The sequence below is a fragment of the Carlito syrichta genome, unplaced genomic scaffold, assembly GCF_000164805.1.
Source record: "Carlito syrichta isolate Samal-C Ts95f unplaced genomic scaffold, Tarsius_syrichta-2.0.1 Scaffold309475, whole genome shotgun sequence".
Lineage (NCBI taxonomy): Eukaryota > Metazoa > Chordata > Mammalia > Primates > Tarsiidae > Carlito > Carlito syrichta.
This window is the reverse complement of record NW_007253571.1, coordinates 181,080-201,917: the sequence shown is the minus strand read 5'-3', so window position 1 is coordinate 201,917 and position 20,838 is coordinate 181,080. Positions and strand designations below refer to the sequence as shown.

Below are 20,838 nucleotides of genomic sequence, written 5' to 3'. Positions count from 1 at the left end.
TTCCAGCTAATAAGTAGACTGAAGAGGAAGTGTTGTCTGAGACAAGGAAGTTGACTGCTTTTAAGCCATGATAATTTCACTGTACATGGAAGATGTTGAAAAACCAACAGAAAGCCGGGCTCGGTGGCTCAGCCTGTAAACCCGTGCCTTTGGGAGGCTGAGGTGAGTGGATTGCCTGAGCCCGTGGGTTCGAGACCCACCTGGGCTGCGAGACCTCATCTCTACAATAAATCTAAAAATCAGCCGGCCATGGTAGGGTATGCCTGTAGTTCCGGCTACTTGGAATGCGGAGGCGGAAGGATCACCGGAGCCCAGCAGGCAAGGCTGTGGTGGCTGGGAGCGGCCACTGCCCTCCAGTCTGGGCAACAGAAAGAGACTCCAACTCAAAAAAAAAAAAAAAGAAAGAAAAACTAACAGAATTCAGAAGATTATTTTCATAAAAATGTCAATTCAACCCACAGTGATATACAGGTAATGTAATTCCTATGATTATTTCTGTGACACTTTTTTTGAAAAAAATATTTTTTAATCCTGAATTTACACAGAATCTCAAGAAACGATAAATACCTTAAAAAATTAGCAATAAAGGATAAGATACAGGTATGACACATTCTGATTTTAAAACATATGACTAAGTTACGAGAATAAAATATGTGCTACTGGCAAGCAGAAAGACATATAATGGAACGAAATGCAAAACCTCAATATAAATCCTTATGAATATGAACAAATAGTCTTTAACAGAGTTGACATGGAAACACAAGGGGAAGCAAAGCTTCTTCCCAAATGGTGTTGGAAAACTGGCTGTCCACAAAACAGAAAAATAAAGAAAATTCTAAAATGCTTAAATACAAAAGCCATAAAGGTATTAGAACCAAATATAAGATGGATGCTAAGACACTGTCCATGACAATGCTTTGTTAGATGACACTAAAAGCATAAGTTTTGATGAAAATAGAAAACTAACTCCTCAAATTAGAAAAAAAAAAAAAATTAAAAAATTAGCTGGGTGTGGTAGCGCGCATCTGTAGTTCCAGCTACTTGGAAGGCTGATGTGGAAGGATGGCTGGAGCCCAGGAGGTTGAGGGTGCAGTGGCTAGGAGCAGCCACTGCACTCCCATTTGAGTGACAGTGTGAGAGTTCAACTCAAAAAAAAAATCTTCAGTGAAGGAAAAACATCTCTTAAGAAATGAGAAATTTATTAGGAAATTTAAACATGTAATAGGAGTTAAAATTCAAAATATTTAACTCCTAATAAAAAAAATTAAAAAACATAACTGAAACATGGACACAAAAATGAACAGACATTTCTCCAAAGAAGACGTACAAGTAACACACAAGCCTTTCAAAAGATTTTTTAAATGACAAATGCTCAGAGAAATGTAAAGGAAAAGCCCAATAATATAAAACCTTACACCCAGAAGGATAGAAAATACCAAACAAAATAACAAATACTATTGAGGATGTAGAGATGATGGAATGCTTGTGCACTGTTGGTGGGGGGAAAATGATGCAGCCTCTATGAAAAGTAATATAAAAATGCCTCAAGAAATTAAAAATAATCCTGTGACCTGCAATCCAAATTCTGGGTATCTTTCCAAAGATACAAAGCAGAACCTGAAAAAGATAGGTGTACATTCATGTTTATGGCATTATTGTTGACAAAAGTCAAAAGGTGGAAGCACCCTAAATATCCTTCAAAGAATGAAAGGACAGAGAAAATGTAAAAATTTCCTTTAAAAAAGAAATCTTGTCATATGTTATGGTAAGTATAGCTCTTGTGGACTTATGTTAACATAAATAAGCCAATATCAGCTGAATGAGGTTATCCATGTCTGTAATGTCAGCACCTGAGCCCAGCAGTTCAAGACTTGCCTAGGCAATACAGTATGACAAGACTTGAGCTTTAAAAAAAAAAAGCTAGGCATGTAGGCACGAGTCTGTAATCCCAGTACTCAGGAGGCCTTACTTGAGCCACCACACTCCTGCCTGAGTGACACAGACCATGATTTGTAAAACAAAAGAAAACCTTAATCAGGATTTGGAAGATATCCTTGACATTGATATTGGTCTGAGTAATGATTCTTTTATTGACGATAGGAAAAGCACATATATAACCAAGTTGGAGATATCAGATTAAAAAGTTTCTGCACAGTAAAGGGAACAGGAAGAAGGTTTACAAAACAAGAGAAAATATCTGCAATCCGTATACCTGATGACAAGTTAATCTCCAAAATATTCAAGAAAATTATACAAATCAAAGGCAACAACAAGAAAATGTTAATCACCTGACTAAAAAATAGCCCCAAATGAATAGTTATTTATCCAATGAGTACACAAAAATTGTCAACGGGTATAAGAATCAGTGCTCAGCATCACAAAAAGAGGCAATTTCAAATAAACACAATAATGATATACTATTTCACACCTTTTAGGATGGCTAATGAGGAGATAACTTTTGATAGGAATTGGAAGAAAAGGAAATCCTGTATACAGTTGATGATTTTAAAATTGGTAGAGTCATTATAAAAATTATTAAAACTTTTTTTTTTTGAGTTGGAGTCTCACTGTGTTACCCAGGCTGGAGGGCACTTTTATTTCAAGGTAACATGGGAGTTTAAAATATGTTTTTAATGTTCTATGTGATATAGTATACTTAAGAATTCAGATATGTAGAAATAAATTACCAATCTCAGTCCATACTTAGACAAATTAAAGTAAAATAACAGGATTTATTCAATCAAGAGAGATAGTTTTTGTCCTGGTAGAATTATGGAGTATGAATTTAAATAAAATCACATTGGAAAGCTCCCTAGGATAGAAAATCAAAGAGTAAAAAACATCTGTCCAGAGAGTCCTTAAAATTTCTCAAGTAACACTCTCTCACCTACTTCCAACATGACACAAAAAAGTAAGCTTAAAACATAGTTTGACATGGATTTTCTAAATAAATAAGCAGATACTTGCACATCTTCAAAAACATCAGAAAGGTAATCAACTCATACAGTCCCAAACAAACCATTAAGTAGACTTTGATTTCCTCTGTAACCTTGAAAGGAGATCATTGAAGAAGCAGAGTTTTTGGAGAATTTCAGAACATGGATTAAGAGATATCCCTTTGTGATAGCAAGAGAAAGAATCCCAGGCTTCTCAGAAACCATTTCCATTGGATCAGACCACCTTTGCAAACCACATTTCAAGCTCTGCTTCCTAAACCGGCATCATCTGCTTCTTTCACTCCCACCCACCTGGTGGTTTGGCTGATGTGCTGTGTTTCTTCATTTTCCAGGGCTCTTTCCTTTGCTCCAGACAGGTGATCAGGTCAGGCTTAGAGGCAGTAAGTCCTGTTTCATTAGAAAATTGTAACATGAATCTTGCTGGGATTCTTCAATTATAAAATTAGTATTATGATCAGTAGAAAACACATTATACAAGATTCTAGAAAATTATCCCAAAATACTGTTCCTCAATAAAACCTTTAGAACATACAGACAGAACTTTAAATTTGTGGGTTCTTGTTTTGTTTTTTGTTTTTGAGTTGGAGTCTCACTGATGCCCAGGATGGAGTGCAGTGGCATGTTCATGGCCACTGCAGCATTGACCTGCTAGGCTCAGGTGATACTTCTCCTTGGCCTTCTAAGTACCAGAACTACAGGTGCATGCTACCATGTGTGGATAATTTTTTGATTTGTTGTAGAGATGTGGTCTGGTCAAGTTGCCCAGGTTGTTCTCACACCCATGGACTCGGGCAATCCTCTCACCATGGCCTCCCCAAATGCTGGAATTACAGGTTTTAGCCACCACACCTGACCTTAAATTTGTTACTTCTTAGATCAGTACTAGTGAGTCACAAACTTATGGCAGCAATTGGAATGATGTGTGAGCAATGATATTCTATGCCTCCAAGTTTCTGCACTTACCAGTAATATAGAGAGAAGGACACATGTCAATTTAAAATAGAGAATGCTGGCTGGGCTCGGTGGCTCAACCTGTAATCCCAGCACTTTGAGAGACCGAGGTGAGTGGATTGCCTGAACCCACGGGTTCGAGACCTGCCTGGGCAACTTGATGAGACCTCATCTCAACAATAAATAAAAAATTAGCCGGGTGTGGTAGCATGCACCTGTCATTCCAGGTACTTCAAAGACTGAGGTGGAAGGATCACCAGAGCCCAGCAGGTCAGGGCTGCGGTGGCTGGGAATGGCCACTGCACTCCAGTCTAGGTGACAGAGTGAGACTCCAACTCAAAAAAAAATAAAATAAAAAATAAAATAGAGAATGCTTCTTGTCAAAATGAAACCTCTCTAATTTTTTTAAGACAGATCACCAACTTTTCTTTGATAACAGGAATCTAAAACTCATTTGCAAACAGCAGAAATTCCCAGAAAACATTCTACAAAGGAAGACCATGAAATCCTTAATACGAAATAGGGATTGTGTTTTAAGACAGTGCTTACCTAGAAAAACCAGGTTTCTATGGTTCTCTAACATCACATTCCTGTACAATACCCGCTGAGTGGGGTCCAGGAATACCCACTCCTCTTCAGAGAATTCTATGGACACATCCCTGAATGTCAACAGTCCCTAAAAACAGCAACCACAAAACAAGCCAAGTGACCATGGCTTCTAGGTAAAGCCAGAGTGAAGAGAACAGGATGCAGGTGATATGACAACTAGAATTATGCAATAAGATAATTTGTAACACAGAAATATTCTCTAATGCATTAAGTCTGAGAAGAATTTCAAATAAAATCCACTCAGCCAGTGTGGACACTCTGCTCTTGTGACTGATACAGCATAAACTTGGACACCAACATAGGCACATACATTTTTCGATGAGATATTTACATCACACAGAATACTTTGCATATACTTGCTTGGGTGGAAAATTACCAGTGAGTTGTAAGGTCCTCATCAAGTTTTAATATATACAACAATGAATTGAACATTTTTTTAAATGTAAATTTTGATTCAGGGGATATCGGGTTAGTTTGAGGTTCTACACTTTTTTTCAGTTGGTGGGTGTCATTCTTTCCCATGCTAGGGTGCAGTGGCATAATCACAGCTCATTACAGTCTCCAGTTCCTGGGTAAAAGAATGCACTCTCCATAGCCTCCGAAGTAGTTGGGACAAATTGTTATCAGGTGCCAAGGGACACAAGTATAACACAAAATCCATACTGAGATCTTACTGGCCACAACATATAGTAATTTATTACTATTTTTTGAGATGGAGTCTCACTCTTGTTGCCCAGGCTAGAGTGCAAAGGTACGCTCCTGGCCACTGCAGTGTTGACCCACTGTACTTAGGTGATCCTTCCACCTCAGCCTTCCAAGTAGCTGAAACTACAGATGCACACAACCATGCCTGGCTCGTTTTTATGATTTGTTGTAGAGATGAGGTCTCACAAGGTGGCCAGGCTGGTCTCAAACCCAGCATCAGGCAATTCTCTTGTCTTAGCCTCCCAAAATTCTGGGATTACAGGCTGACCCACCACACCTGACCAATATAGGAATTTGTAGACTCAGTTTAATAATAAAGAAACATGTTGTATGCAGAAATCAGCCTACAGGTATTTCCCATAGCAAGCAATCTCCAAAAGTATATTTATATTGCTTGTTTTTAGCATCCCAGAGAGCAAGTGTCTTCTAATTATTCTTTTCCAGAATTTCCTGAGTTATTCTGGATAGTAACTGCCACCCTGTTTAAATGTGCATTTTATTAACCATGTTCTCCAGGGAGCTGATGGAGCATCCAGACAGAACCTTAATTGTACTTGTTTTGGCTGGGCACTTGGCCCATCCTATAAATTCAGCACTTTGGGAGATGCATGTACTACCTCAACCCATGGGTGTGAGACCAGCCTGGGTAACTTGAGACCTCATCCCTAAAATAAATCAAAAAATTAGTTGGACATGGTTGTACATTCCTGTATTTCCAGCTACTTGGGCGGCTGAGGCAGATAGATCACCTGAGCCCACTGTTGTGGCCATAAGTGTGCCTATACACTTCAGTCTGGGTGACAGAGGAGTCTCCAACTCAAAAAAAAAAAGAAAATAAAACTACATGTTCCCATCCTTAACTAGGATCTGAAGATCTACAATCGCCAGTGGGAATCTTAGGTATCCGTGCCTTCCCATGTTCCCCAGTCACAAGGGAACATTTTAAATACTGCAGGTCATAGATTCATGGTGAGAATAGTTCATGGTATCTAAGCAGTATGGAAGAAGAGAACAGAGGAGACTATGTAGTGAGCAGTGTCCAACAGACCCATTGAAAATAACAGGAAGGAGAATAATTGAAACAGACTTATTAGGCAGGACCATCACAAGGGCAGTAGGAAGTTTTGCAATTTTTAAACATAGACATTTCTCTGCCCTGGGCACATTTACCTGAGAACCAGCCATTTTTTTCTTTTCCTCCTACTTCTCTGGGATTTCTTCTTAGGAGAGATTATCTAAACAAGTCACGCCTACATGTTGAAAATATGCCTTTATTAATTTTAAAATTACATTGAATGTATTTATTTTTAATCAATCTTACCACATTCTTGGAAGTCCCTACACTTAGTCTCCTGTGTGCCTGAGGTGCCCTCTGATTTGTGGATTCTTCCACCATGTCCCTGAGGTGGGTTTACCTTGTCCTTTGGGATAGTTTTACTTCCTTCACAAGTGTAAGATCATCAAGAGGACAGAAATCATTTCTGCCTTGTCCCTTCAACAACAGTGATGTGTGTAAATGTGCCCAGTAACCAGTTGCCAATCTGAAATTGATTTCTTGAAAATTACTAATTTTAAAAAATAAAAATGGGCTGGGTGTGGTTCCTCATTCCTATAATCCCAGCACTTTGGGAGGACAACATGAAAGGATTGCCTGGGCCCACGGGCTAGAGACCAGCTTGGAAAAGTTGGCAAGACCTCATCTCTACAATAAATTAAAAAGTTAGCCTGGCATGATGGCATGTGCCTGTAGTTCCAAGTACTTGAAAGGCTGAGGCAGAAGGATCACCAGAACCCAGCAAGTGGAGGCTGTGGTGGCCATGAGATTGCTACTGCACTCCAGCATGGGTGAGGGTGAGATTCCAAGTTAAAAAAAAAAAATTAGAGTTAATCAGCCGCAAATGGCACAATCAACTGTCAAACATCTGACATAGCTCTGTTTTAGACTGAGGGGGGATCTCTGGCCTGTTGCGAGCTTGCACACAAATAAAATAATATTGAGATGCTGGCAAGATAAAGTAGGTACAAGTCTGCAGCTGTCCAGACTAACTGGGAAAGTGGGAGTAGGGGCACTAACTCTATTTTTTTAAATAAAGGAACGAGGAGACTGTGAACCAAGAAGAAAGAGAATTCACCACTTTCCAGGACTCCTCTCATTGCCCAAATGGCAGCAGGTCTAAGCCACCTCCTGATCTTGCTTCCCGCTCTGCCACCCAGCCTGGATAAACATTTTAAAAAGCACACACGACCCAAGAGGGGTCTTTAGGACACCGACCCCTCATCTTCTTGGTTTTATGTCCCTCTTCAATAAAGTCACAGACCCTGCCCCAACTCCTTGCCTTGACTTACTATCTTGCTACAAGCAGAACAGGGTTTGCCCCTGGTGACATCAACTGCTAAGGATCCTGATGACATAACCCGGGAATTTCCGTCTGGATAGTCCAAATCAGGAGAGGCCAAGCTGTCACCCACCAGCAATTGCCTATGGTCGGCTTCCTCCTGCCCCTTCTCAAAGCCTTCCCTCCCAGTCTCTCCAGGGATCCCACAACACGAGATCTGGCTGGGACTTCTGTACTCACAATCCACTGTTAGCCTTAGGGAACCACTTTGGCTGTGGTGCAGCCTCCGTTTAACCTTGAGGAGGAGAGAGCGACGGTGCCTGGACCAGTTTCCCCCTCCTCCCATGGGCCTCCCACGAGGGTCAGTTCCTCCCGAAGGCGCTCCCGAGTCTCGAACTCCTGGAGAGTGAGGCTGTTTGGAGAGGGTTAGGTGGGTGAGGTCGCCTCTGGGAAAGGACACCAGGGTCCCAGCCTAGCGCCGAGGGGACCGAGCCGAGACACCGGCGGGGACGGGTCCAGGCTCGGAACTGAGGGGGAGGCCGGTCCAGGCACAGCCGCGTCATCCGGGTCCATCCCCGCTCCCCCCTCTCACCCGCTGGAATACTCATCACCTCCTGTCTTCAGGGTGTCCAGGCGTCCTCCCTACGGACTCCCAGGACCTGCTGGTCACAGGGCAACAATGATTAAAGCGAAAACACACAGCTCTTTCAGAGACGATACAGCATTTCCGCAGGTGCAAGATACAAAAAGCCCGGCGAGCGCTCGGAAGCCGCCCTCTCTCTTCCGGCTATGCTCTGATTGGACAGTTTCCGAGTCAGCATCCGCTGATTGGATGAGGCTCCGCACCCCACCTCTCTGATCTTGATTGACAGGAGATGCGATCAGACGGGGCTGCGGGAGGCAAGAAAAACACGTTTTTGCTTGCAGCAATGTAAGGCTGAGTTGCCTCCTTGCACCGGAAGTTGGGGTGAGGAGCGGAATGTGCGGTGCCTCGCAGCACATGCTGGGAACTCTGGCGTCTGAATGACTTCTGGGCTGGTCTCTGTGCTGCCAGACAATTCCGGCATGCCCCGGGGCTGGGGTGGAGTGCCCTCGCAGGGCATTCTGGGAACTCTGTCATAGGAACGGCGCTTGGTGAATGGGTCGCTGGCCTGCAGGACTCCATCCCAGTCTGCGCTGGTTGCAGGTGGTGATCACTCAAGGAGGGCAGGAAAGGGTGGTGCCTCTCGTCCCATCAAAGTCCTGCTGGCCACTGACTTCCTGCCATCAGGTCACCATGGGGAGTGAGTTCGGAGAGGATCATGAGGAGCACGATGGGATGGGCAGTGGGGATGACTAGGTGACGCTCCAATACACATGTTCCAGGCCCACGTGGGGCGGGCTTAACCTCTGTCATCCCTGCACAGCTCAGAATCTTCTCCACCAGCACCAGGGTCGTTCCAGACCACTGGCCTCCTCCTTATCCCAGGAGCCACCTGCTTCCTAAACCACTTGGTGACGGGTTGAGGTCCAGGCACTGCTCATTGCTGCTCTTCCTTCTGCTCTCTCCAACCAGAGTCCAGTCCAGCCACTTTGCGAGAAATCCTCATCCAGATCCCACCAGAGCTTCATTGCTTTGCCAAGGATCACGGGATGCGGCTTCCTGGAAATGTCAACATCATTGACTCAATTGTGGAGGTGGATTTTGAGCATGAGGGAGAGTAATTATGGGGTCATTTGGAATTTGCTTAGAGTAAAGGAAAATCCCACTCCCAGGCACGTATCAAGTGGGCCTTTTTTTTTTTTTTTTTAGTTGGAGTCTCACTCTATTGTCCGTGATTGTGCCCCTGCAGTCTTGATATGCGAAACTCTGATGATCCTTCTGCCTCAGCCTTACAAGTAGCTGGAACTACAGGCATGCGCTCCAATGACTGGCTAATTTTTGATTTATTATACAAAGAAGTCTCAGCCGGGCTCCGTGGCTCAGCCTGTAATCCCGCGCTTTGGGAGGCTGAGTGAGTGAATTGCCTGAGCTGCGGTTTCGAGACCCATCTGGGCAACTTTGCAGGACCTCATCTCTATAATAAATCGAAAAAATTAGCCGGGTGTGGTAGCGCGTGTCTGTAGTTCCAGCTACTTGGAAGGCTGAGGCAGAAGGATCGCCGGAGCAGATCGAGGCTGCAATGGCCGGGAGCGGCCACTGCACTCCAGTCTGGGTGACAGAGTGAGACTCCAACTCAAAAAAAAATGCAACCAAACAAACAAGACATGAGGTCTCATCAAGTTACCCAGGCAGGTCTCAAACCTTTGAGCTCAGGAAATCCTTTCACCTCGGCCTCCCTAATTGCTGGGTTTATAGGCATGAGCCACCACACCCGGCCTAGTGGGCCATTTTTACCGACCCATTTCAGTGTATGTGAAACCAACTTGAAGCTGATGGTGTGGTTCAGGCATCTTACACTTAAAATCATCCAGCCCATTTCAACTGAGGCCTGACTGGACATTGTGTCAGAGATACAGATGGTGACTTGATCCCTCAGGGACAGTTGGTGACTCAGCTTTGGGATGGCGACTTTCAAGGTCTGGGCTACGTGGAAGCCTTTGAAACCCACTGGTTCAGCCCCTCTGCATTGAATGAAAATTTTGTCACCCTCAGCACTGAAGGATCCCACCTCCCTGGGGCCTATCTGCAGAAATTTTCTGTCTAGGAAATGGAAAACTTTGGGAGCATTTCTGCCTCCAAGTAGCCTCCTAAAATTGATGTTTCTGAATTCCCATGACCTCAGAGACAAGTCTTTTGATTCCTGATGAACCAGGTTTCATGTCATTATATGTAATGTGCAAACCTGTGTGCAAATCTACATTAAAAATATAACATGGTTCATATCACATGTTCCAATGGATTTTATTTGTGATTTCAAAATATGCAATACCGTCAGCAAACTTAAAAATATGATCATGGAAATGAGACCTTATTATGGTAATTTGTGAAGAATTTAGCCATATAGGATTTATTACATGTGAGCTCATCAGCACCTTCTTTAAAAATGTGGGGGAAGTATGGCATTTATGAACATGGTGAAATAAAGAACTATAGGGAAACCACAGCACAACACTAGCACTTTTTCTATTTTAAATAGGGCCTGTGAGGGCAGTCTGTGTAGTCGAGGGCATATATCCCTCCTCCATCACACAGTATTCTCATTCTACTCCTCCTGTCTTGTCTTTAGTTGATGGTTTATTTATTTATTCATTTTGAGTTGGAGCTTCACTCTGCCACCCAGGCTGGAGTGCTATGGAATACTCACAACCACCCCAGAGTCGACCTGCTGGCCTTTGGTGATCCTTCCACCTCAGCCTTTCAAATAGCTGAATCTACAGCCACAAGCTTCCAAGTCTGGCTAATATTTTTATTTATTGGAGAGGTGAGGTCTCGTCAAGTTGCCCAGGCTGACCTAGAGCCAGTAGGCTCAGGCAATCCACTGTCTCAGTCTCCCAAAGTCCTGGGATTACAAGCTAAGCCACCAAGCCCAGCTCATTGAGGGTTTTTGATTACACGCACACAATCTTGTATAAGGGTGTTGTAACATGAGGGTGCATCTTAAAATGGGGATTTGAGGAGACAGAGTCTTGTGATCTCTGTTCAGATGCACTGCTGTTGGACAGTTGGTCTCAAATACATTTTTTCTATTGTGTCACTAGAATTCTGAAACTATTTTTTAAATAAGATGAACACTTAGCTGGGTGTGGTGGCTTAAGCCTGTAATCCCAGCACTTTGGGAGACTGAGGTGAGAGGATTGCTAGAGCTCAGTTTTCAAGACCAACCTAGGAAACTTGGCAAGATCTCATCTCAACAAAAAATTAGTTCAGCATGGTAGCATGTGCCTGTAGTTCCAGCTACTTGGAAGATTGAGGTCGAAGGATCGTCTGAGCCCAGCAAGTAGAGTCTCTGGTGGCTGTGAGCATGCCCCTGCACTAAAGCCTGGATGACAGAGTGAGACTCCAACACCCACCCACCACAAAAAAATTGTGGACACTTGAAGTAACAGACACTTTTAACTATCTCAGTGAACTTAACTCTTCCAACCTCTTGATAAAATAGGCCTACGATCTTTATTTTACAGGTGAAGAAAGTGGATACTTGGGCAGGTTGAGTTGCTTCATTAATGTCACAAATTTTTTGATGCATTTGAAAACTTAATCTTGAATCTACCTCTAAATTATGTATGCTTATCGCATATTCTTCTTTGACTCTCTGACCACATTCCAAGGTTAAATGTCTCATTCCAGGTCCATTTTCTTTTCTTTTCTTTTTCTTTTTTTTTTTTTTGAATTGGAGTCTCACTCTGTTACCCAGACTGGAGTGCAGTGGCTGCTCCCGGCCACCGCAGTCTCGACCTGCTGGGCTCTGGCAATCCTTCCGCCTCAGCCTTCCAAGTAGCTGGAATGACAGGCGCGCTACCATGCCTGGCTAATTTTTGATTTATTGTAGAGATGAGGTCTCGCCAAGTTGTCCAGGCAGGTATTGAAACCGCAGGCTCAGGCAATTAACTCACCTTGGCCTCCCAAAGTGCAGGATTACAGGCTGAACCACCAAGCCTGGTCTAGGTCCATTTTCTACTTGATGATAGAGAAATTGCACAAATAGGTGAGGAAGGGAACTAGCTGACACTTGACCTTCCATGTCCTCTGTCTTACCCTTAGCTGGTGTTACATTTTCTGAGTGATCTGGAGCTGTCAGAGATCCTGACAACTCCTCACCTGGAACATTTGTTATGTACAGATAATCCTCAAGTTTGCAGCTGAACTTTCTTTGTCCTAATTATTCTTCTCAGCTTTTTCTTACAGGTGGTGTACTACACTGAAACACAATGCAAATATTGATAAAAATAAAATTCTTGCCTTCCTACCAAAAGATACCAACATTCTTTATTTTCTAATTTTATAAAATACATGATCTGCCAGGCTCAGTGGCTCAGCCTGTAATCCTGTATTTGGGAGGCTGAGGTGAGTGGATTGCCTGAGCCCACGGGTTTGAGACCCACCTGGGCAACTTGGGGAGACCTCATCTCTACAATAAGTCAAAAACAATAGCCGGGCGTGGTAGTGCATGCCTGTAGTTCCAGCTCCTTGGAAAACTGAGCGGAAGGATCGCCGGAGCCCAGCAGGTTGAGACTGTGGTGGCCGGGAGCAGCCACTGCACTCCAGTCTAGGTAACAGAATGAGACTCCAACTCAAAAAATAAAAAAGATATATGTTCTAAGCAAAATCCAAATCATGAAGATCTCCACGAAAAGAAAGTTTTTTGTTGCATCCCTTCCCTCCAAACTCATTTTCTTCTTAAGTGAAATTATTTTTAAGATGGTTGTGCTTATTTTTCTGAAGACTTTTTATAACTGTATAAATACATATAAAGTTTTTATTAACATAAATTATGCCAAACTATATTTTCTTTTAAATTGTGCTCTTTCTCAGGCTATATATTGTTGACATATTTTCATATCAGTTCACATGATTCTAGCTTACTATTTTAAAGTGTACTCTGAAGAATGGGTGCATTCTATTCTATTATTTGTTTAACTGTTAACTCCTTGTAGAAATTTAGATTATCTTTAGGTTCATGATTATAAAAAATGCTGTAGTGAGATCCTTGTACATAATTTTCTACACTAATATCTAATTGTTCAAATTGCCTTGCTTTCCTTTTGTCAATATTTCACATTTTAACATTTATTTTGTGAAAACTATCTTTTGATTTATAAGGAAATTAGTTCTGACACTGTATAAAGACATTTATGATGAAACTGGATTCAAGGTTATCCATCTCTGTATTCTGGCAGAAAAGCATGAAATCTAGTCAGTGTTGCTTGCTCCATTAGTTTAAACTTGACAGTATATTCATAGAAATTGAAATTTAAATATTGGAGTTGCTTCTATCCTTTCTGCACAAAAAGGTATATATTTAGTATACTTTTAACATTCTGACTCCAGAGACTATTAATTAGGCATCAGAGAGAATAGGAAAATGCTGTGCATCTTTTTCTATTCAGCTGTAGGAGCCATCTGACATAGATAATAGAATTTAATGGTGGTTCCGTAGATGGACAGATAGAATAAAATATTTAAAGTAGCTGGGCTCGGTGGCTCAACCTGTAATCCCGTGCCTTTGGGAAGCTGAGGTGAGTGGATTGCCTGAGCCCACGGGTTCGAGACCCCCCTGGGCAGCGAGACCTCATCTCTACAATAAATCAAAAAATCAGCTGGGTGTGGTAGTGCATGCCTGTAATTCTGGAAGGCTGAGGTGGAAGGATCGCCGGAGCCCAGCAGGTCGAGGCTGTGGTGGCCGGGAGCAGCCACTGCACTCCAGTCTGGTCGACAGAGTGAGACTCCAACTAAAAAAAAAAAAAAAAATTTAAAGTGATCAAGTTAAGTATCAGCCAGGCTCAGTGGCTCAGCCTGTAATTCTGTACTTTGGGAGACTGAGGTGAGTGGATTGCCTGAGCCCACGGATTCGAGACCCACCTGGGCTACTTGATGAGCCCTCATCTCCACAATAAATCAAAAATTAGCCGGGTATGGTAGCACGATCCTGTAGTTTTAGCTACTTGGAAGGCTGAAGAAGAAGGATCACCAGGGCCCAGCAGGTCGAGGCTGTGGTGGCTGGGAGCGGCCACTGTACTCCAGTCTGGATGACAGAGTGAGGCTCCAACTCAAAAAAAAGATAAGTATCTACAATTATGATTCTTTTCTTATTTTAAAGATGTGGGGTACAATTCAGGGTTAAGTATACAAATGTTCATTATGCCAGGACCCTTGTTGATGAGGTGCCTGAGTCCTCTGGCAGGGTCACACTACTGCCCATCCCACCTCCCCCCGGCAATTTCCCACTACTGACAATCCTTATCTCATATTATTAGCACAATTGCTCAAGGTCCACTTTTGAGTGAGAACACGTGATACTCAGTTCTTTGGTTCTGTGATAGATCACTCAGTATTATAACCTCTAAATACATCCAACTTGCTTTGAAATTCAAAATTTTGTCCTTTTTTATGGCTGTGTAATATTCCATCGTGTGTATGTACCACTTTTTTTATCCAGTCATCTTTCAATGAGCAGCACAAGTGGTTCTAAGTTTCTGTTATTGTGAACAATGCTGCAAGAAACATGCATGTGCAGGTATCTTTGTCAAAGTGATTTGAGTTCCTTCAGGTATATTTCCAGTAGGGGGAATGTGGGGTCAAGTGGAAGGGCAAATTTACAGTCCAAACAAGAGTGTTGAAGTGCTCCCTTTTCCCCACATCCTGTCCAGCATCTGTTGTGTTTTGAATTACCAATGATGGCCAACCTGACTTGAGTTAGGTGGTATCTCAATGTGGTTTAATTTGCATTTATGTGCTGACTAGTGAGGCTGAGTTTTTACAAAGATGATTTTTTTTTTTTGAGTTGAAGTTTCACCTCATCACCCAGCCTGGAGGGCAGTACATGCTCATGGCCACCCAAGCATCGACCTGCTGGGCTCCAGTGATCCTTCCACCTCAGCCTTCCAATCAGTCAGAAATACAGGTGCGTGCTACCACGTTCAGCTAATTTTTGATTTACTGTTGAGATGAGGTCTCACCAAGTTGCGCAGACTTGTCTCAAACTTGCTGGCTCAGGCAGTTCACTCATCTCGGTCTCCCAAAGTGCTGGAATAAGAGGCTGAGGCACCGAGCTCAGCTACAACTATGATTCTTTTTTTTTTAACTTTTTTTTTGAGATGGAGCATCACTCCGTCGCCCAGACTGGAGTGCAGTGGCCGCTCCTGGCCACCGCAGCCTTGACCTGCTGGGCTCCAGTGATCCTTCCGCCTCAGACTTCCAAGTAGCTGGAATTACAGGCATGTGCTACCACACTCAGTTGAGTTTTTGATTTATTGTAGAGATGAGGTCTCACTGCCCAGGCGGGTCTCAAACACATGGGCTCAGGCAGTCCACTCACCTCAGCCTCCCAAAGGTGCGGGATTACAGGCTGAGCCCCTGAGCCTGGCTAACTATGATTCTTAATACTCTCCTTAGATTCCCCTGTCTTTATGATTTCTAATAGAAATTCACCCATGGATGAAGAGATATGGTTCTGTTTAATATTGTTTAATAATGTTGTTTTAGTGATTTCCAAATCAACAAGAAAAAGGCACACTGTTTTTGCAGTTTTCATCTGTTGTTCCACCTTTCTTTGATTGTGTTTGAAGAGAATAACAGGTTTCAAAAACTATTGGAAAGTCTTTCCTCCTCTTCTACCTTCGGGACCCTATAGAGTAAAACGGTCTTAATTCTTTTTTAAACACAGTATAGAAAATTTAGTAATAGTATTTGGACTTGGGTTTTTATTATTTAGTTTTAAAATTATAAATTCTGGCTGGGCTCGGTGGTTCAGTCTTTAATCCCAGCACTCGGGGAGGTTGAGGTGAGTGGATTGCCTGAGTCTGTGTGTTTGAGACCCACCAGGTCAACTTGGCGAGACCTCATCTCTACAATAAATAAAAGAGTAGCCAGATGTGGTAGTGCATGTCGACAGGCTGGTTACTTGGAAGGCTGAGGTGGAAGGATCGTTGGAGCCCGGCAGGTCAAGGTTGTGGTGGCCGAGAGCATGCCACTGCTCTCCAGCCTGGGTAATGGAGGGAGACTCCAACTCACACATAAAAATTATAATTTCTGCTGTAATCCCAGCAGTTTGGTAGGTGGGGGAGAGAGAGCACTGCCTGAGTCCAGGGGTTCAAGACCAGCCTGGGCAACTTGGTGAGACCTCTTCTGTACAAAAAAATCACAAAAACTATCTGGGTGTGATGTTGTTCATCTCTAGTTCCAGCTACTTGGAAGGTTGATGTGGAAGGATTGTCTGAGCCCAGCAGGTCGAGGCTGTGGTAGCCATGAGTATGTCACTGCACTTCTGCCTTGGCGACAAGAGTGAGACTCCAACTTAAAAAATGAAAAGGAAAATTTAACATTTCAAATAATTACTGAGCCGGGCTCGGTGGCTCAGCCTGTAATCCCCTGCCTTTGGGAGGCTGAGGTGAGTGGATTGCCTGAGCCTGTGGGTTCGAGACCCACCTGGGCAGCGAGACCTCATCTCTACAATAAATCAAAAAATCAGTCAGGTGTGGTAGCGCATGCCTGTAATTCCAACTACTTGGAAGGCTGAAGCAGAAGGATCGCTGGAGCCCAGCAGGTGGAGGCTGCGGTGGCCAGGAGCGGCCACTGCACTCCAGTGTGGGTGACAGAGTGAGACTCCAACTCAAAAAATTATAATAATAATAATAATAATTACTGAGCCAGACTCGGTGGCTCAGCCTGTAATCCCGCACCTTGGGAGGCTGAGGTGAATGAATTGCCTGAGCCTGCGGGTTCAAGACCTGCCTGGGCAACTTGGTGAGACCTCATCTCTACAATAAATCAAAAAATTAGCCATGTGTGGTAGCGCACGCCTGTAGTTCCAGCTGCTTGGAAGGCTGAGGCGGAATGATTGCTGGAGCCTAGCAGGTCGAGGCTGCGGTGGCCGGGAGCGGCCACTGCATTCCAGTCTGGATGACAGAATGAGACTCCAACTCAAAAAAAAAAAAAAATTAAAATAATAATAATAATTACTGGACATACTGGTGACTCAGCTCGTAATCCTAGCATTTTGGGAGGCTGAGACAAGAGGATTGCCAAAGCCTGGGCATTTGAGAACAGTATGGGCAACTTGGTCAGACCTCGTCTCTACAATAAATCAAAAAATACACCAGGCATTGTAGCACATGCCTGTAGTTCCAGCTACTTGGAAGGCTGAGTTGGAAGCATCACCTAGGTCCAGGAGTTTGAGGCTGTGGTGACTGTGAGCATGCCACTGTACTCTAGCCTGGGTGACAGTGTGAGACTCCAACTCAAAATAATAATAACTACTAAACATTTCTTTAATATGCTAAAATACATCCATATGACTTTATTGTTATAGTTCTTTTCTAGAATGTTTTCTGGGAGTTTCTGCTTTGCTCAAAGGCATTTCAAGAAAAATTTGGTGATTTTGGGGCATTTTGACATGAACATTTTTCTTTTTTGAACTAATCTGTATCTTTCACTCTATTAGTGGTATGTTCAGAAATTTAATGGCTTCCAATGTTATTGCCTGCACCTTAAAATCTAATTGCTGTCATCAGTTACTGATTCCCTAGTGGTGGGCAATAGAGCTAAGGGCCCATAAATTTAAAATCCTTTCTAAGTGTTTTGTTGGAAAACGGTATTTTGGAATTAATTTTCTGAAGTCTCATAAAATGTTTTCTCTACTGAACACAGTAATAGGTTGGTGGTTGGTGAATCGCAGCAAAGGTTGGGTTACTTTTTCTAATCAAACAGGCCTTGCTGTCTCTAAGCCAGACCTGATCACATGTCTGGAGCAAAGGAAAAAGTCCTGGGATGTGAAGAGACACAGCACGTTACCGAAAACCCTAGGTAGGTGGGAGAGAATGAAGCAGATGACACTGGTCAAGGTGGAAGCAGAGACTGAAATGTAGTTTCTTTTCTTTCTTTTTTTTTTTGAGTTGGAGTCCCACTCTGTCACTCAGACTGGAGTGCAGTGCCCGCTCCTGGTCACCACAGCCTCCACCTGCTGGGCTCTGGAGATCCTTCCACCTCAGCCTTCCAAGTAACTGGAACTACAGACGGGCGCTATGACGCCCGGCTAATTTTTTTGATTTATTGTAGAGATGAGGTCTTGCCAAGTTGCCCAGGCAGGTCTCAAACCCGCGGGCTCAGGCAATTCACTCACCTCGGTCTCCCAAGGCACAGGATTACAGGCTGAGCCACCGAGCCTGGCATGAAATGTAGTTTCTTAAGGTTGTCTGTTCCAGTGAAAATGGTTTTCTGGGTTCTTTTTTCTCTTACTGTCCTATAAGGACATCTACTGGTTTATTCTCTGAAATTCTCCAAAAACTCTACTTCCTCTTGGTGATCTCGAACCCGTAGGATCAGGCAATTCACTCACCTCAGCCTCTCAAGGCACAGGATTACAGACTGAACCACCAAGCCCGGCTCCAAACCTTTTTATAAGATACTTTGTTTTCTGAGACAGGGTCTCTTTCTGTCACCCAGGCTGCTGTGCAGTGGCACAATCAAGGTTCACAACAGCCTTGAGCTCCTGGGCTCTGGTGATTGTTCCAATCCTCAGCCCCCTCAGTAGCTGGGATTACAGGCTGATGCCATCATGTCCAGATAATGTTTATTTTGAGGTAATAATGTTTGCTATACTCTATTGACTAGCCTTGTCCTGAACTACTGGGCTCAGGTGATCCTCCTGTCTCAGCCTCCTCAAAGTTCTGGGATCCCAGACATGAGTCACCATGTATGGCTGACACTGTCTTATTTAATAATGTCCACAATATTTCTGTTGACTGTAACATGTGACAAGATTTTTTTATTATGATTTTTGAGTTGGAGTCTCACTCTGTCACCCTGGCTGGAGTGCAGTAGCACGCCCAGAGCCATTGCATGTGGGGGTCCTGCCCCTGCCGGGTCTTGGGTTTCCTGAAGGAGGGACAAATAGGCAAAAGATGAAAATAATATACTCGGACACCTGCTAGCTGAACAGATGACAATTTATGTTAGTTAACACAGAGCTTTTATATCATTCGTAAAGGAACAAGACAAAAAAATCCCTTCACGTACATATCCTTTAAAAGTTACCACCATCTAGTGGTCTTAGCAACAAACAAGCCAAGAACGCTATAAACATTCAGACAACGAGTCTTATTCATAAAGCCAAAAATGATAGTTTTAGTTCAAAGTCCTGAATTACAGTCCTTGAAATGTCTCAAAAAAGTTTCCAAGTGTACATTTCTCCATGTAGCAGGAGTTTTCTTCTCTGAGGCTTCTATGACTTTCAAAGCTTCACAATCACCTTTCTTGTCCAGGTGTCTTCGTTACTTTTTTCTTATCATGCAGTGTTTATTTCTAAAGAAAACTCAAAAGAAGTTTTTAGTGATGTTTCCCAGGCCCCCAAGTTTGCTTTCTGTCTTTAGTTATTTTATCATAAAAGTATCTGATTAGTGTATTATGAATTCAGTGAAAACCCACTCTATAAACGTTAACTTAGAATTTTAACTATTGAATTAAGTAAAAACCTTAATGATTAATCTTCATCCTAAATCTGTGAAAACAGTGTTATAAATCACCTATATAACTCTTAGTTAAGTGTTAGAACTTATAATTAATTCATAATAAACTTACTATAAACTTGTGCTTCTAAAAAACTTTATGTCTAAACACTAACCTACATAATTCTAAATCAAATAAGGAGTGAATATACTAATATCATTTTTACTCAAGCAATATCTAGTAACTTATAACCAAGTGAAAGAAAGCATTCTTGATGTGCTTCAGAGTTTAACCCTTGCATATGTTAGAAAAGGTCAAGCAGCATAGTGGGAAAATGGAAAGATGAACCATGACATTCTCAGGTTAGCTATGGGTACTTTGCATAAACATGCCATTTTCTTCTTCTATGACTGCATAGAATTCTTTGACTGTACCAAACAGCAAAGGTGGAAGACAGAAGGGCCTCAGCTTCCAGGCTCACATTGTGAGCATGGGTCCTCAGCACACCTAACTTTGTCTATCAGGCAGGCCTCCAAGCCTGGGTCCCAACAATTGCAGACTCAACCTTCTGGACTCAGGTGATCCTTCCCCTCAGGCTTCCATGTATATGTAACTACAGTCATGTGTTAGCATGCCCAGTTTATGTTTTAATTTATTATAGAGATGAGGTCTCATCAAGTTGCCCAGCCTTGTCTTGAACCCTGAGCTTATGCAATTCTCTGACCACAGCCTCCCAAAGTATTGGAATTACAGAACTATTACTAAACTTCCTCTTCCAAGTAATTCTTTTTGATTTTGTACTCACTTAGGATTCTGTAAACTCTGACCTGTTTTTTGGAGTTCTCACAAAGGCAATTTTGTCTCTATTATGTGGAATTGTTATGTTGATGAAGCTAAGATTTTTGGTTATTTTAAGATTAGAAAATATATTTCATTTATAAAGGAAATTGTTGGGAGCAGAAAGGAAGAGGAGATTTAGGTAGGGAAGGGGGTCAAAGCTTAAGAGAATACGGCCTGGCCATACCCCACAGAGCACATGGCCACACCGTACCTTAGAAAGGCAATGGTGGACCTGTGATTTTTATTTTTTCTTTTTGCTGATGTCCATTGCATGGTATAATATTATGTTAGATTTGGAAGATGTATTCACCTGAGTCTAGTAATTCAGATAAATTCTTTTTTTTTTTTTTTTTTT

At 42.7% G+C, this 20,838-nt stretch overlaps 1 protein-coding gene across 1 annotated transcript in view; it reads right to left on the bottom strand.

The window, feature by feature from the left end:
* The window catches only part of LOC103269747 (zinc finger protein 28 homolog), an 87,864-nt gene extending 79,203 nt beyond the window's left edge, over nt 1-8,661 (bottom strand). Inside the window, exons 1-4 of the mRNA XM_021717219.1 lie at nt 8,515-8,661; nt 8,279-8,449; nt 4,458-4,584; nt 3,249-3,344 (exon numbers count right to left, since the gene is read on the bottom strand). Coding sequence (XP_021572894.1) covers nt 3,249-3,344; nt 4,458-4,584; nt 8,279-8,449; nt 8,515-8,661 — 541 coding nt within the window. The remainder of the gene's footprint in view (nt 1-3,248; nt 3,345-4,457; nt 4,585-8,278; nt 8,450-8,514) is intronic.
* Between the last annotated feature and the right edge of the window lie 12,177 nt (nt 8,662-20,838).